Source organism: Ceratotherium simum, chromosome 5, assembly GCF_057802395.1.
Source record: "Ceratotherium simum simum isolate JZ-2026a chromosome 5, ASM5780239v1, whole genome shotgun sequence".
Classification (NCBI taxonomy): Eukaryota; Metazoa; Chordata; class Mammalia; order Perissodactyla; family Rhinocerotidae; genus Ceratotherium; species Ceratotherium simum.
The window spans coordinates 91,426,570-91,441,989 of NC_141904.1; the positions used below are offsets into that span (position 1 = coordinate 91,426,570).

Sequence of the window (15,420 nt, forward strand, 5' to 3'; positions counted from 1 at the left end):
AGGTGTCCCAGGTGATGAGGACAGCCAGCACCTCTCTGCCTTATCTTGGGAAGGAAAACAATTCACCTGGACAGTGACGCCTCAGGGCTTTACTGAAAGTCCTTCTTCCTTTTCACAAACCCTGGAGGCTGATCAGATGATGCAGTGTCCTAGTTTCTGCTTTGTTGCAGTGTGTAGACAATGTGCTTCCCTGCTCTCCCTCTCAGCCTCCTCCCAGAAGACAGCATCCACTTATGAAGGCTGTTAGCCCTGAAGGGACACAAGGTCCCCAAGGAGAAACTGCAGTTTATCCAGACCCAGGTTTGGTGTTTGGGGCACCTGATATCAGAACAAGGGCTACCCCTCGATCCAGACAGGCTTCCTGGTGTCCTGAGCTTCCCCAAACCCCAAACTAAGCGGCAGCTATGAGGTTTTCTCAGGCTGGCTGGCTACTGCCGAAATGGAATTCCAAATTTTTCTCTTATGGCCAAACCCTTGTATTTCTTACTAAAAACCATTAACCCTGACCCGATCTCGTGGGGAGAACAGGACGACGGCCTTTAAGGCCTTAAAGGAGAGCTTCATACGGCCCCCTGCCCCTGAGCATCCAAACTACCAGCCTCCCTTTCTCCTTTTTGTGTATGAGAAGGGAGCGCCCTCAGAGTACTCACACAAAACACCAGGATCACCATCGACCCAGAGGGTACTATAGTCAGCAACTGGACCCTGTAGTGCAACGATACCCTCCCAGCCTTAGAGCTGTACCTGTCACTGCCCTTTTAGTAAAGGCCACTGAGGAAATAGTTGTGGGATCCCTTTTAACAGTTTTTGTACCCCATGCAGTGGAAGCTCTCCTAGATTCTCACCACACACACCTTTCAGCCAACCTTCTCACCTCTTATGAGATCCTCTTACTAAATGCACCTCACATAACTCATTCTTGCTGCAGTGATCTTAACCCTGCCACCCTTCTCCCCTTCACTACCAGTGAAGTTCCCCATGACTGTTTAACACTGGCAGACCACCTCCTGACCCCACATGACGACCTATAAGATACTCCTCTGAGTAACGCCGAGGACTCATGGGTCACTGATGGGTCCTATTTAAAGAGTGACAATGGTAAATATTGTGCTGGATATGCAATATCAATACCTTTTGATGTAATCAAAGTGGCACCTTTGCGCTTGGCTACTCTGGCCCCAAAAAACAAATTGAATGCACTTTTGCGGGGCTGTACCCTAGCCAAGGGCAAGACTGCCAACATTTAGACTGATAACAGGTATGCTTTCGGAGCAGCCCTTGACTTTGAGATGTTGTGGAAGCAACGTAGTTTCCTTATGTCCAGTGGAGATAAAATAAAAAATGGTCATTATGTTCAGGAACTATTGGTGAGACTCTCACCTGCTCCTTTAGTTATTATTAAGATCCCAGGGCATTCTAAACTTGACTCTCTGGGAGCTAAAGGAAATCACCCTGCTGACACTTCTACAAAGAATGCTGCTCTTCGAGGAGCAAATAGTAGCCAAACCTCTGTCATGGCCCAAAGGGATGCTTCTACAAATGATAGCCTAGAAAAACTGGCTAGAGAAGCCCAACAATTGGCCTCAGAAAAGGAAAAACAAGATTGGATATTCAACAATTGTTGGTTTGACAAAAAAAGGAAATGTCACTGGTGTGTGCCCTAAGCAGCTTGAAGGAAGGTTAAAGGTGCTTACCACTCCCTCAGGGTTGTTGTTCAGAGCTATGTTGGGAAGAGAGCCCAGCATCAACCAGCCTGAACCAGACCGAGCCCCACTGCAAGGCAGCACTTGCACAGACGGCCCGGGAGATGGCCTAAAGTTGCACTTTGGTTCATTTTAATACTAAGATCTCTGCCCCAGGAGGAGCTTAGGCCTTGTTAGAATAACATGAAATGTATGTGAGGGCATGTTTTCAGACTGCACCTGTGCCAGGTAATACCCACCTGTACACGTGATGATAAAACTTCCCTTTTCAATATTCATTCCCCACCCGAAATAAAAGGGCCTGCTTCCCTTTGTTTGGGGAGCCACAACTTTGGAAATCATTCCATGTGGTCTTCCGTTTGCTGCAAATAAACTCTACTTTGTGTGACAACTACTTTTCATGGAAAGTCTGATTTTAACTCACCAGGAAGCAAACCCACTTTGGTTCAGTAACAGAGGCTCTGGTTTAGGCTGAATGACAACCCAGTCCTACCAGAGACTCTAAAATTCCCATTACTAAGGACTGTACATGCCTAGAATCATTGATCTGCAGATAAAATGGTAACTTTCTGCACCAATACTGGTGGGGAAATATTAATAAAGTTACAAAAAGTGCCTATTTCACGTGCTCTCCCCCCAAAATGCAATTCAGGAAAACCTGTCTGCATTGCTCCTGGACACTTCAAATTGCCCAACAGACCATTCGAGTTTTGGCAAATGGATTTTATACAGCTCCCTCCATCTCATGGATATAAATATGTCCTGGTCATGGCTTTGTGTTTTCTCACTGGACTGAAGCTTCCCGTTGTAGACAGGCTACTGCTTCTTCTGTGGCTACAATTGTTAGAAAAGATTATCCCCACCTGGGGAACCCCCCTCGAACTTCATAGCGACCAGGGAGCTCATTTCACAGGTCAAGAACTTCAACAGGTCTATGCTGTTTGGCTGGTTCTGCAGCACTTTCACTGTGCTGATTATCCTCAATCCTCTGGGCTGGTCAAACATACTAAAAGTGTTATTAAGACTCAATTAGTGAAGTTTGTAAACCCTCCAGATCCCCTGGCTAAAAGCGCTTTCATTAGTCCTCCTAAATCTCAGGTCCACCCCTTTCAGAACTCGTAAACTCTCACCCTTTGAAATAATCACAAGTTTCCCAGTGTGCTTGGCTCCTGCTTCTCTCAACCCTCAATTGGTAAAGGGAGATGTACTTCAATATTGTAAAGGCCTAATTGCTTCTGTTAAAAATAACCATGCTTTGGTAGAGTAATCTTTTCACACAGTGCACTCCGGGGAAACAAAGACCTCAAACCCCACACTTCACAACCTGGATATTTTGTTTACTGGAAAAGGCACCTCCAAAAGGACTCTCTTCAGCCTCGCTGGAAGGGTCCCTACAGATCTGTTAACTAACCCTTGTGCCACCAAACTCCAGAGAGTGGACTCCTGGATCCACGTGTCACACCTAAAGAAGGCCCCTAACCCCAAGTGGACATGCTCTCGCTCCAGTGATCTGAAGATAAAATTCACCAGGCTTTGAAGCAGCCAACATCCAAGGCAGACAGCTTTCCCAAGATGTCTGGACCAGGCTGTACACACTCTTCCCACTGCTGCTTCTTACTTTATTTTCTCCCTCTGTTTCCTGGAAAGACAACGCTCTTGTCTGCATCTCCCAATCCCTTGCAAAAGGGGCAGCCTCTCTGATTGAGGGATTTGCCATCAGAAACCTCGGTCTGTCCAAGTCAGTAATGACACCTTAGTTCATCCTATAAGTTATTTCACTGGGATTCCAGAAGCTGTTGTTGGCCTAAATTGCTCTGCTGGCCCCTTTTACCTATTCAGGGTGCTAAGCCCATCTAAACTTGTTCCTTGCTTTAATTCGACCCAGACTTGGGGGAGGAAAACAAGATCTTATGAATATTTCTATGAAAAAGTTTGTGGAACCGTCAATGTAAGTAGAATTGTTTGCATATTTCTTCACATGTCCATGTGTTCAGGCAACCTCTCGGTATGTAAAAACATTGTATCTGGGCCTTGGTTATACAATGCTAGTGCCTGTATGCTGATGAACGAGTCTATAGATGATATCAGTTATGTGGGGGCTTTATGTGCACCCGCTGGTTATGTCTTCATCTGTGGAGGTTTCAGTAACAGTCCTTATGCCTGGATAACTCATTCCCTTGACAGCTGGAGAATACAAGGACAGTGTGCCCTTGTCCTGTTCACTGTGCTGTTCTCTGCACATAACCAAACAGAGCCCTCTCATTCATCTTTCCCGTTGAATCTCCATAGTTGCTTTAAATGAGAACTCCCAGGAAGCATATGTGGCTCTGCATTTGCCTCCATAGCAAGAGCTTGCTTCCCATGGAGCAGAGTGAGTGCCAGCGAACCAATGATCAGGACTCTCTCCCTGACACTAGAAGAGTTAGCTGACTCCACAGCCAAAGCGGTTTCAGCTCAGCAACGAACCCTTAACTCACTGGCCAGGGTAGTTTTGGATAATCGTATGGTCCTTGATTATCTACTTGCTGAGCAAGGATGTGTCTGTGCAGCAGCAAACACCTCCTGTTGCACGTGGACAAATGCCTCTGGGGAAGTAGAAACCCAATTACATAAGATTAGAGAGCAAGCACATTGTCTGCAACAACTTTTGCCTGACAATCCACTGTCTTTTGGTTTGTTCAGCTGGTTACCCTCAGGTCTGGGCTCCTGGTTTGGAACCATCCTGCAGACTGGGCTTATAGTATTGCTCTTAATCTTATCCTATACACTTGTTGTGAACTTCTATACCTATTGCCTGTCAAACTTCTGTAAAAATAACATGCCTAATAAGGTGATTCTATGCCAGCACCTCAAGATGATTTCTAACCCTTACAACCTTAGTGAAATACACACTGTAGATGGGAAATCCTGAGAACTCTCCCCCCTAACCGTCCTTGTCACTCAAGTGTGGCCTAAAAGGTTTCCAACTGCTATGCACTTTTCCTCTGACATGGGATATGACAACCAGGAAATGTCCTTTCTGGCACTGAGGAACAAGACCACTACACGCAGAGAACCTGAACGTTGATCAGTGATGGTTTTGGAGAAAGATCTTGATCAAAAGAGGAAAATGTGGAAATTAATAAAAGGAACTTCAACCATATTGGAGTTGGGAAGCCTCCAGAGAGGGCTATCATGCCTTATCACACATTGTCAATTACTCCAAACAAGAAGAGACCTGCACTTGCATCTCTGACAGGAAGCACAACTACTTTACTGCTGAAGGAAGATTTCTCACCCCACCCGGCAACAGCCCAGCCAATGAGAGCCATTGCCACCCTGAATTGTTATTTTTCCCCAGTGGACTTCCCTTTAGAACAGCCCCTCCCTACTCCCTCTTTTTCTGTCTAAAAACAAGCTCTCCTCCTTTGTTCTCTGGATTTTCCTATGGTTCACCATAGCACGCACATCCTGAATTGCAATTCTTTAAGCTATTCCCAAATAAACTCATTCTGTGAGTAGAACTACTGGCTGATTTGTTTTTTAAGTTGACATACCCAAAGGTGAATGTTGTTACCTGCTCCACATGCACAAGCACACACAGACGCATCCACACATACCTTCACACCATACACACACCTGCACACACACACACACATCCACACCTACCTTCAACCATCCACATGCACACACACATGCACACACACACACATCCACCCATACCTTCACACCATCCACGTGCACACACACATCCACACACCCATCCACCCATGCCTTCACACCATCCACATGCACACACACATGCACGCACACACATGCATCCACACATACCTTCACACCATCCACACACACACGCACACACATGCACATCCACACACACCTTCACACCATCCACACATGCACATGCACACACACACATGCACACATACCTTCACACCATCCACATGCTCTCACACATGCACACACACACGCACACATGCACATACACCCCTGCACAGACAAATACTTCCACACACACACATCTATTCACACACATCTGCAGACACGTACATACACCCACATGCACATGCACACACACTGTTTTCTAATATACACAATATGGTAACACGTTAGACACACTCTTCTGCTGTGCTTTTAATAAAATATCTTAATGTACTTTGTAGATTATTCCAGATCAGTATACAAAGAGCTGCTTCTTCATTTTAATGGCTGCCTAGTATTTCAGGGTGCAGCTGTGGTATAATTTAACAGTCTATGATTAATGGATATTTAGGTGGTTTCCAATCTTTTACTATTTCCTACAGCACTGGAATGAATGTTATTGTCCAAATGTCTTGACCTACATGTGTGACTATATCTTTGGGATCAATAATTGGAAATGACATTCACATTCTTTTTAATCCTCACACCAACCCTCCAAAATTAAACGTCACCTCAGTTTATAGATGAGAAAATTGAGGCTCAGAAATGCAAAGTGATCTGTCTGAGTGGACGGGGGACAGGTATCTACAGAGTTTATTCGTGTGGCATGGTTTCTGAGGCAATGGACAGCGCCTTCAAGGCTCTTCCCCTCAATGCAGTTAACCTCTGCCCAGAAAGACGTTCTCTGCAGCTGCTGCCTGAAGCCCCAAGGGCAAGGTGGCCAAGAGGAAGGCTGCGCAGGGCTGGGTGGTCTGCATGAGTGTGGAGGGTGGCGGCAACACGCACAGCTGGCTTGGGGAAGCGCTGGCTCAGAAGCTTGAGTTGACAAAGGTTGATCAGTGGGCGCGGCGGCGGTGGGCGGAGGCTGGGCAGTGATGTAAAATCGGGCGCCCCAAGCCTAGAGAAGCCACACAGAGCCCCATGCTGGCCCTCTGCAGCCCTGCTGGACCAGAGAAGTCAGCCAGAGCCACAACCAAGACTCTGCTCCCAGCCCAGACCTTCCTCGGGCCCCCACACAGAGCCTTTGCTGCCCTCCCAACTGCCATATGCCCAGAAATCCAGCAGGCCCCTGATGCCTAATGTGCCCTGCCCCATATGTGGCCAGGGACCAGGCCTGCCCAGCCACCAAGCTAGCATCACCTGAGTGCCTTCCAGCAGGTGTACTATCTCCAGTGGGTGCACCACCTCCCCACGTGAGACCTCCTGCTTCCCAGGCTTCCATGGCTCCCCAATACCCCTCAGATAAGTGTTGGCATTTAGCACCCTGGGTAGTCTACCCACTGCCTCTTTCCTAACCATCCTGAAAAACAGCACTTCAGATTCCCTAAGTGGGACCTTCTTCTCTCCCACTTCAGGCCATTTGCACAGGCGTCCCACTGCCTAGAGCACCTCCTTCTCCAAGGTCCCTGCTTCTCACCCCAGCCCCCACACCCTCCTTTCTCTCCTCCCCGTCTACTTTCCACCCTTCTCTGGCCTTTGCTGACCGACCCCCTCTCCTACCCCTCCGATCCTTGTCAGTTCCCCAACAGAAGGGCTGGCAGGAGTTCAGAGGTGGAGAACGGGCTGAGGGCTGCCTCCCACCTGCTCCCCGCTGCTGTGCTGCCTTTGGGAGGGACCCACAGCCTGCTGTGGCTCCCCAACACATCTGCCAACAGCTTGAGTTCCTCCTTCAGGTCTCTGCTCCCAGTGTCACCCCCAGAGCTCTTCCCAGAGCATGCCCTCCCGCCCCGGGTAGGGCTCCACGTGGGCCTCACCCTGACTGGGGCTCCGGGAGTGAGGGAGGGCAGTCCCCCTGGGGCAGGCCTCAGCCTCCCTCTGTGCCCCAGCACTGAAGAACCCGGCCCACGTGCATGGCCCAACTGGCCCCCACAGGACCCCTGGCTTGAGGCTGTTTCTGTTCTGTGGAAGTAGAAGCTGAGACCAAGAGCCATCTGTGCCCTCAGGCCCCAGCCGCAGCAGCTCAGCCCGACCTTTTCAGTTCAGAGGTTTGGAGCAAAAGCCCGCAGCCAAATGAAGCAGGGTGGTGAGACCCAGGACAAAGGCCAGGGCCACGCGGGCAGGGAACGGACGTGCATCTGTGTTTCTGTCTGGGGTGTGTGAGTGTGTGTGCACATGTGTGCGTGTTTACACTGCCTCTTGGGGTCCATTCAGGGGACTGTGCATGCACCTTTGTGACCTGCCAGAGGTGATACACAGTGGTGGAGCCCTGAGCATCGCCATGCAGAACAGACACTGCTCTCAGCCCTGAGGCCCTGCCGTGCTGCCTCCACACTTTATTTGCTGGAGGAGTCTGAGGCAGTTGGAGTGGGGCTGGAGTCCTCTGGATGGAGGCTTTCTACCAACCAGCAGGGAAGCCCTTCAGTCTTTAACGGCTGGGGGCACCAGCTGAGTGACGGCCCAGACTGAAGTCCCGGTTTAGGGCAAGTGTGTGTGTCTGTGCATCTTTCTATTTGCGTGTGTGGGTCTTTCCAAGGGTGTCTGGGTGTTTCACTGTATGTTTCTGCGTGTCTGGTGTGCATGGGTGTGTGTTTGTGTGTAAGTGGTTAGTCCAGGGCTACTCGGTGTGTGGTCCCCTGCCAGCGCCCCCACTCAGAGCAGGCTGCAAGGAGTCCAGAGACTCTGTCTCTCCTTCCACTTCGCCTCACTGTGTGGAGGGATGTTGGCTGAGCTCCTGCCCCTTAGGCCTGTTTCCCCACGTGTGGACAAGACCTGCTCCAGGTGAGGCCAGGGCCTGCCCCAGGGTCCTGTGCAGCCCCGCCCGGAAGCAGCCTGGCTGTGGGAGGGCCCACTGGACTTGAGCATCTCCTTTCTGGACCTCAGTTTCCTCAGCTTGGAAGCGGAACATGCTGGGAGGATTAGCTAAGCATTTGTGTGCAGACCTGGGGCCGCAGGCCAGGCAGCATGCGTGTGGTCAGTGGGTGGCGGTGACCTCCAGTGTCCTGGGCCTGCGACTTACCCTCTGACTGGGATGGATCTCGTTGGCACCAACATCTTCTGTAGGGGCAGCTGCTTCCGCAGCAAGCTCCTCCTCTCCTCAACTTCCCCGGGCAGCAGGGACTCTGGGTTGGGCTCCGACAGCCAGCACAACCTACAATGGGCATTCGGCATCTGTAGGTGGCCCGCGGCCACCAGGCACGTGAGGTAGCTCTCCTTCATCTGGAACTTCCTATTTGCCAGGATCTGCCCTAAGTGCCTTAGCAACATCAACCCATATGTCAACTCACAGCCATGCTATGAGGTAGGTTTATAGATGAGGACGCTTTATAGATGAGGACTCTGAGGCGCAGAAATGTTAAGTGACTTGCCCAGGTCACACAGCTAGAACGTGGTGGAGCTGGGATATGGGCTGGCAGCTGGCTCCAGCACCACATGTCAGTCACTGCAGCTAAGGGCTCTGGCCCAGGGTACCCCCAGCTCCTAAGTTTTAGCCTCCCCTTGTGTTAACCCAAGGGCCAGACCCTCTGTGCCGTGTGTATCTGCCACATTGAGCCTCATAGGACAGCTTCTGTGGCCTGGTGACAGAATGGGGTGCAAGATGAGGACAGGTGTTCAGCCTGGCCTGCCACAGGTGCACAGCATGGAAACCACCATCTCCAGAATGTTCAGCTCAGGGCGGCCGTCAGCTCTCCCTCTGCCGGCTCTGCTCCCCGGGGAAGGTGTGGGAGAAGCGGGTTCAGGTCAGAGGGAGCTCCAGGAGGCTGTGGGGGTGGAGAGGACAGCTGGGCGCTGGGGTCTGGGTAGAGAGGCGGAGTGTCGGAGGCCAGCATTCCCTCCAGGGGCCTCACCTGAGCAGCCGCTCAGCTCAGCGTTCAGACACGGTCCCAGGCCCCAGGGAGCAGACGCCTCGCCCCCTGAGGAAGGCAGGCCCAGGGGCCACGGAGCCGCACCGCACTGCCTTGAGGGGTGACCACTGTCTCCACTTCCATTCTAGCGTGGCACATGGTACCCCTGTGAGCGGCACGGCCCCGAGTCCTGGCCTCACCCTGGGTCCCACAGCACCCCCTGCCGGGATGGGATGGGGCAGGGTGTGACCACCAAGAGGGCAACTGCAAGGTCACAGGACGCCAAACGGAGTTCCAGAAGAGATGGGTGCTGCACACCCTGCAGTGCCATGGGGCCATGTGGATCTGCGCCCTGGGCATCACCGGACGGTCCCTTTTTGCCCATCTGGTAGGTGTGGTCTCCTTTGCATTTCCCGGCGACTACCGAGGCTAGGCACCGCTCTTTGGCCATGTGGCTTTCTTGCTGTGTGAAGCGCCCCTCAAGGCTCTGCCCAGCCCCGTGTCCACCTGTGCTGGTTCCTCTGTGAGCCCTCTGTCACTCACTTCCCGCTCGTCCCTCCACTCTGTGGCTCTTGTGATGGACGGGCACCTTGGCTTTAATGGAGCCACGGTGCTCAGTCTTCTCTGAGCAGCCAGGTCTTCCACACCACAGCCCTTGGTGAGGGCTCTCAGCCTCCAGTAGGTCCCTCTTCCCCGCCTCTCTCCCTGCCCTCCCTCCGAGCTGCCGTTCAGGAAGTGAGAACCACCTGGTACCCTCCAAAGTTACTGCATTTTATCCAGGACCTTGTTAGACATGCTGATGGTGGGACTCCAGGCCCCAGCCTGGCCGCACAGGACATTTAGTAACCGGCCATTGCAGGCTGAGGCCTCCACCCTACCTGGCCTGTGGGTCTCGGCTGGCGCCAGACTGCCCCGGGGCTTTACAGACTACCACCCCCCCTACTGCCCCCACCCTGGCTGACCCGGTAGATCCCATCACACCTTCAGCAGGGGCAGGTGTTCGTGAACATGCTTCTCAGTGGGTCAGGTGAGAGGGCCACTGGCCGGGAAGGAAGTGGCTGGCCAAGGCTCTTGGGCACCCATCTAGAGGCCCTCAGCTCAGGTTGGGATGGGGGCAAAGATGGGGCCAAAGACTATCACGGAGCACAGAGCTACTCAGGGAACTCCCTGTGGACCAGAAACCCCTTCCCAGCTCCAGCCTATGTACCCCCAGAATGTGTCTCTGGGGTGACCGAGGGGAGGCAGGACTTAGCCCCAGGAGTCTGGGGGTCTTGTACCTGTAGGGAACCTTCCTGGCAAACTCCTCATCGCTATCAGGCCTATTCTTCATGTACTGGTGGCCCTTCTTGGCGGCTCTTGTGTCCATCACAGAAGGGGCTTAAGCTGTGGCGTGCCCTTCAGCCATGGCTAGAAGACAAGAGGAGGCCCATCAGAGCCGGGGAGGAGGTGGGGGGAGCTGGTCTGGACCTGGACCAGGCTCCTGGCTTCCCCTCTCAGGACCACAGCATCCTCCTCTGCAGAGGGGGCAGACCAGTGCAGCCTGGGTCATGCCAGCCTGTCACACAGTGCCCAGGCCTCACAGTGCACCAGTTATACACACTCGTAAGCAATTCCATTGCAAGTGCAGCGCCATGTAACCACCACAGGTGAGAGGATTCTCAACTTAACGGCCCTCAGAAGGCTCCCTCATGCTACCCCTCCACAGCCACATCCGCCCTCTGCCCCATCCCTAACCCTGGCACCACTAATCTGCTCTTATCACTATAATGATGTGATTTCACCAATGTTATATAGAAGGAATCATGCAGTAGGCATCCTTTTGAGACTGGCTTCTTTCCCCCAGCATAATGTCCTTGAGAACCATCCCAGTTGTTGTGTATATCAACAGTTGGTTCCTTTTTTCAATGCCGAGTAGTATTCCGCAGTGTGGACATACCACAGCATGTTTAACCATCACCTATTGAAGCACATTTGGGTGGTTCCCAGTTTGGGGCTATTATAAATAAAGCTGCTATGTATATTCATGTACAAGTTTCTTCATGAAAGTAAGTCTTCATTTCTCTGGGATATATGTCCAAGAGTGCAATTGCTGGGGCTATGGTAAGTCCATTTTTGGTTTTCAAATGAACTGCCCAATGATTTTTCAGAGTGGCTTGTGCCATTTTGCATACCCACTGGCAGTGTACGAGTAACTGCCTTTTTTAAAACACCCCAGTGAATATGAAGTCAAGTCAGGGTTGAGAACAACTGGTGTTAAGATCTGACCACTGGTGTTTCATTTGCCATCAAATCGCCTGACCCTTGCCTGCCAATGGCTGTGCTAATGTGTCCTCACTGGGGTCTAAACAGCCACTGTGCCATCAACATGTGACCTTAAAGCTTGTTCTGATGGTGCCAACCACTTGCCAGCACCCCAGGTTCCACATTAGGTCCCCCGACCTGACAGGTAAGCCCCGGTGGAGGCTGGCTCCTAGTGTGGGAAGTCCTGTGGAGCAGGCCCCACATGCTGGCTGCGGCCCTGGTTTCAGGCTGGGATTTGTGCAGACGCTGAGTGCCCCATGCACACACCCTGCTCCCACCTCTACCCATGGAGGCCGGGTCTGCGACTCTGCTGAGCGCACTTCTCCAGCTGCAGAAACGGGCCAGGTCCCCACACAAGGCATGGCAGGGCCCAGGGAGCTGGTGCCCTTAGAAGCACACTCACCAGCCACAGACAGGAGTTGTGGATACGGCCCCAGCTGCCTTGTCCCTTGGTTGGAAGAGCTCCGAAGTGTGCTCCCCACTGCCGCCCAAAGGACACAGCGGGACTGGGCTGAGTCGCCCACCGTGGTGATAACACCCCGTGAGTGTCTCTTTCCTGCTCACCTCCCGGAGGAGCAGCTCCTGAATACAGATCTGCACTTGCAGGCTTGTCCCAGGGTCTGCTGCTGGAGAACCCAGACCAACACGGGCCAGTTCCCCAGCAACGGCTGGAAATGCTCCAACTTGCTAAGACCCAGGTTGAGAGGGGAAAACTAATTAGTTGCCCTCCCTGCTTCCCGCCCCTGTACCATGCGTCTCTAACCACACACACACAGACACACACACACATACACACACACACACACACCCCCTCCGCAGTGGCCAGCAAGCCGGCTCTGCCCTCTCGCCGTGCCCCTGTTAGAGGAGCCTTGGGCCACTGCAGTTCCCAGGCTGAGGCTGCCCGCATCCCTTTTCTATTCACAGCAGGTGGGTTTCCACGATAACCCCCTGCATGATAAAGCATCCAGTGAAATCTAGAGAGAAGCCATAGGGAACAAAGTGCCCTTTCCCAAGTCTGGGGTTCTGGGGTCCCCAGAAGGCCGCTGGACTTCAGGCCAGGCTGCTCCAGTGGGGACTTGGCTCTCCCTCCTGAAGGGAGAGATGGAGAAATGGGCCACGCTGCCCACTACCCCAAGGGGCTACAAGGGCTGCTGTAACGCCTGCTGTGGGCAGAGAGGGGCCTTGCCCTGGGGGAGGAGGGTCAGCTGGGTGCTGCCTGCCCCACTGTTGTGGGAGACTGGCCCTGGGCCCTGGACGGAGGCTGGACAGCCTCACTGGGCACAGACCACCCCAGCCCAAGGCCAAGGCCACTGGAGAAGGCCAACTTGTGAGCCGAGCACACCCCACTTACCTCCTGGCTGCCCCATCTCTGACTCTGGGAGATCAGCTGTCTCCACGGCTGGGGCCCAGGGGGACTCAGCCCTGGCCCAGAAATGCTGGCCCCACCAAGAAGTCTTCCTGACCCTGAGCCCACCTGGCAAGGGGCTTTGTTGAGGGTGCAGCTGTCTGCACCAGCGCTGGCTAGTGGGCCTCTGTGGCCTCCAACGCGCGACCTTGTTATGAGGACACTGGGGTCCCTTCCATGGGCCTGGCCCCACAGCCCTCTACTCTTAGGTAAACCTGGGCAAGTCACTAATGTCTGCTGGTGGCTTTCAGCCCTCCTCGCCCTGAGGAGCCAGGCGAGGGCCCTGGTCCGAGACGGCGGCTGTGTTGCGGGGTGAGGCCCAGGCTCCGGGCCTGGCAAGTGTCTGCTACACTCTGTGCAGGCCCTCGTATACTGCTGTCCAGCGGGTGGAGAACAGGCTACGGCCCGCCCCCGTTTTCAGGGAAGGAAGCTGAGGCTCTGCAAGCTTGAGTGATTTGTCTGTGTGCCCCACCCTCACGGCGAGTGGCAGAAGACATGGGGTCCAGGGTGGGCTTCTAGGCCACACGGCCTCAGACAGTGCTGGAGAGGGCTGGGAGAGGCGGCCACACCAAGGACTGACCTGAAGAAGCGGCAGTGCCACAAAACCCAGGGGTCTGGAGGAGGCAGGGGTGGGACGCCCCTCACACCCACCGCATACCCACCTGCAGACCTGCAAGCCGTGGGTGCAACCTGCTGAGGCTGCTTCCCATGGGGGCGGGAAGGCCACTGCAGGGCCCAGGGCAGCCCGCTGACATCACAGCCATCTGTCCCAACACCATCCCACTGCTGCTTCCCAAGCAGATGTAGGACTTTCCTTCGCAGCCACACAGGCTGCCCCACCCTGAATCCTGGCAGTGACAATGAGCAGAGCGTGGATCAGAGCGCCCTGGCACTGCCCCTACCCAGGAAGACACTGGCTGTGAGAGCCACTGCCCCTGGCCCAAGGCTGATCCCAGCAGGGTGAGGACTCATAGAGGCAGGGTCTGGCTACAGGGCTCTCTTGGAAGGCTCAGGGACATGGAGAGGCCCAGGCCCCGGTACCCAGAGCCTCCAGCCAGAAAGGAGGGGCGAGTGACCCACCCAAGCTGCAGGCGACTCACCGGCTGGCCTGTGTGATGCCAGAGGGGCAGAAGCTGGCCACTGTCCTGGCTGCCACGCCACCACAGGAGTGCTGGCCCCAGGGCTCCAGTGGCCCAGCCTACAGGCTCATTGTAATATCAGAGGCCCATGAGGTCACAATCAGTGACACTGCAGCTACTGAGCCATGTGGCTCAGAATCTGGCCTGAAGCCCCTTTGGCCCAGGGAGTGGCTGTAGAGGCAGCAGTGTGTGGGCCAGGGCTGGCTGGCATCCCAGGTCCAAGCACACTGGACAGGAGCGTCCACATCTCCATGTTCTACAGCAGGGATCTCACCCCACTCAGATGCTGGAAACAGGAAAGGCCAGAAATAGCTATAGTCTCACTTTGGCTGCAGAAAAGCTCCTTTTTCTGACTGACCTTGAGCAGAGTCCCAGTCACGGCCTAGGAACTGTTGGGCGAGGGTTTGAGCCCAGGCGAATGTGGTGGTTTAGGGCTCAGGGCTCCAAAGGCTGACTTCCTGCCTTCTGAGTGGCCTCGGGCTAGTGGCTCAGCCTCTCTGTGCCTGAGTCCCACCTGAAAGGGGATACCATGAGTACTGCCTGTCGAGTGCTCAGAACAATCCTGGTGCCCATGAAGGCCCCACAAGGCTAAGAACCGGCCAAGTCGCAGCTGGCCTGCTGGCCTCCACAGTGTGGGGACGCTGGCCTGAACAGCTGGTGGAGAGCCTCACCGGTCAGGACCACGGCCTCAGACGTGGGGGAAGGAGGAAATGATGTAAAAATAGAGAGCTCTTTCTGCCCTGACGTCCTGGGACTTCATTCATGAGTGCGAGTGTAGGGCAGCCTGTGTTAGGTCTGGGCCCCAGAAGCAGGACTCGAGATGGGGATTCTAGTCAGGTGCCCTGCTGAGGGAGGGCGCTCAGCAGAGGGGCAGGGAGGGACACAGGACAGTGCAGGGAAGAACCGGGCGAGGACGCAGTCTGCGCTAGACACTGTCCCTGGGGAGCTCTGCTGCGGAGCTGCCCCCAGAGCCGTTCCTGCCCTGAGGCGGGTGGCCTGTTATGCCCTGGGGCTGTCCACCTTGGGCGGCAGGAGGGTAGGGCCCGCGGGTGTCACCTCCATGGTGCAACAGGAGTTATCAGCGTCTCTTACGGCAGCAGGCTGGGCGCACCAGCCTGGTAAAGGGGGGCTGGGCGGGGTGCCAAGCTTGCTGTTAATATAAAGTAGAAACAGCTAGAGAGGGGGACAGT

General features: G+C 54.0%; 1 protein-coding gene across 1 annotated transcript; it reads right to left on the reverse strand.

Annotated features, from left to right (window-relative positions):
- Positions 1 to 6,262: 6,262 nt before the first annotated feature.
- Positions 6,263 to 10,751, reverse strand: C5H3orf22 (chromosome 5 C3orf22 homolog). Its single transcript, XM_014797663.1, has 4 exons — positions 10,663 to 10,751; positions 8,560 to 8,691; positions 6,390 to 6,501; positions 6,263 to 6,301 (listed from the first exon to the last, which is right to left on the reverse strand). The coding sequence occupies exons 1-4, from the start codon at positions 10,749 to 10,751 to the stop codon at positions 6,263 to 6,265; spliced, it is 372 nt and encodes a 123-aa protein (XP_014653149.1).
- Positions 10,752 to 15,420: the final 4,669 nt, after the last annotated feature.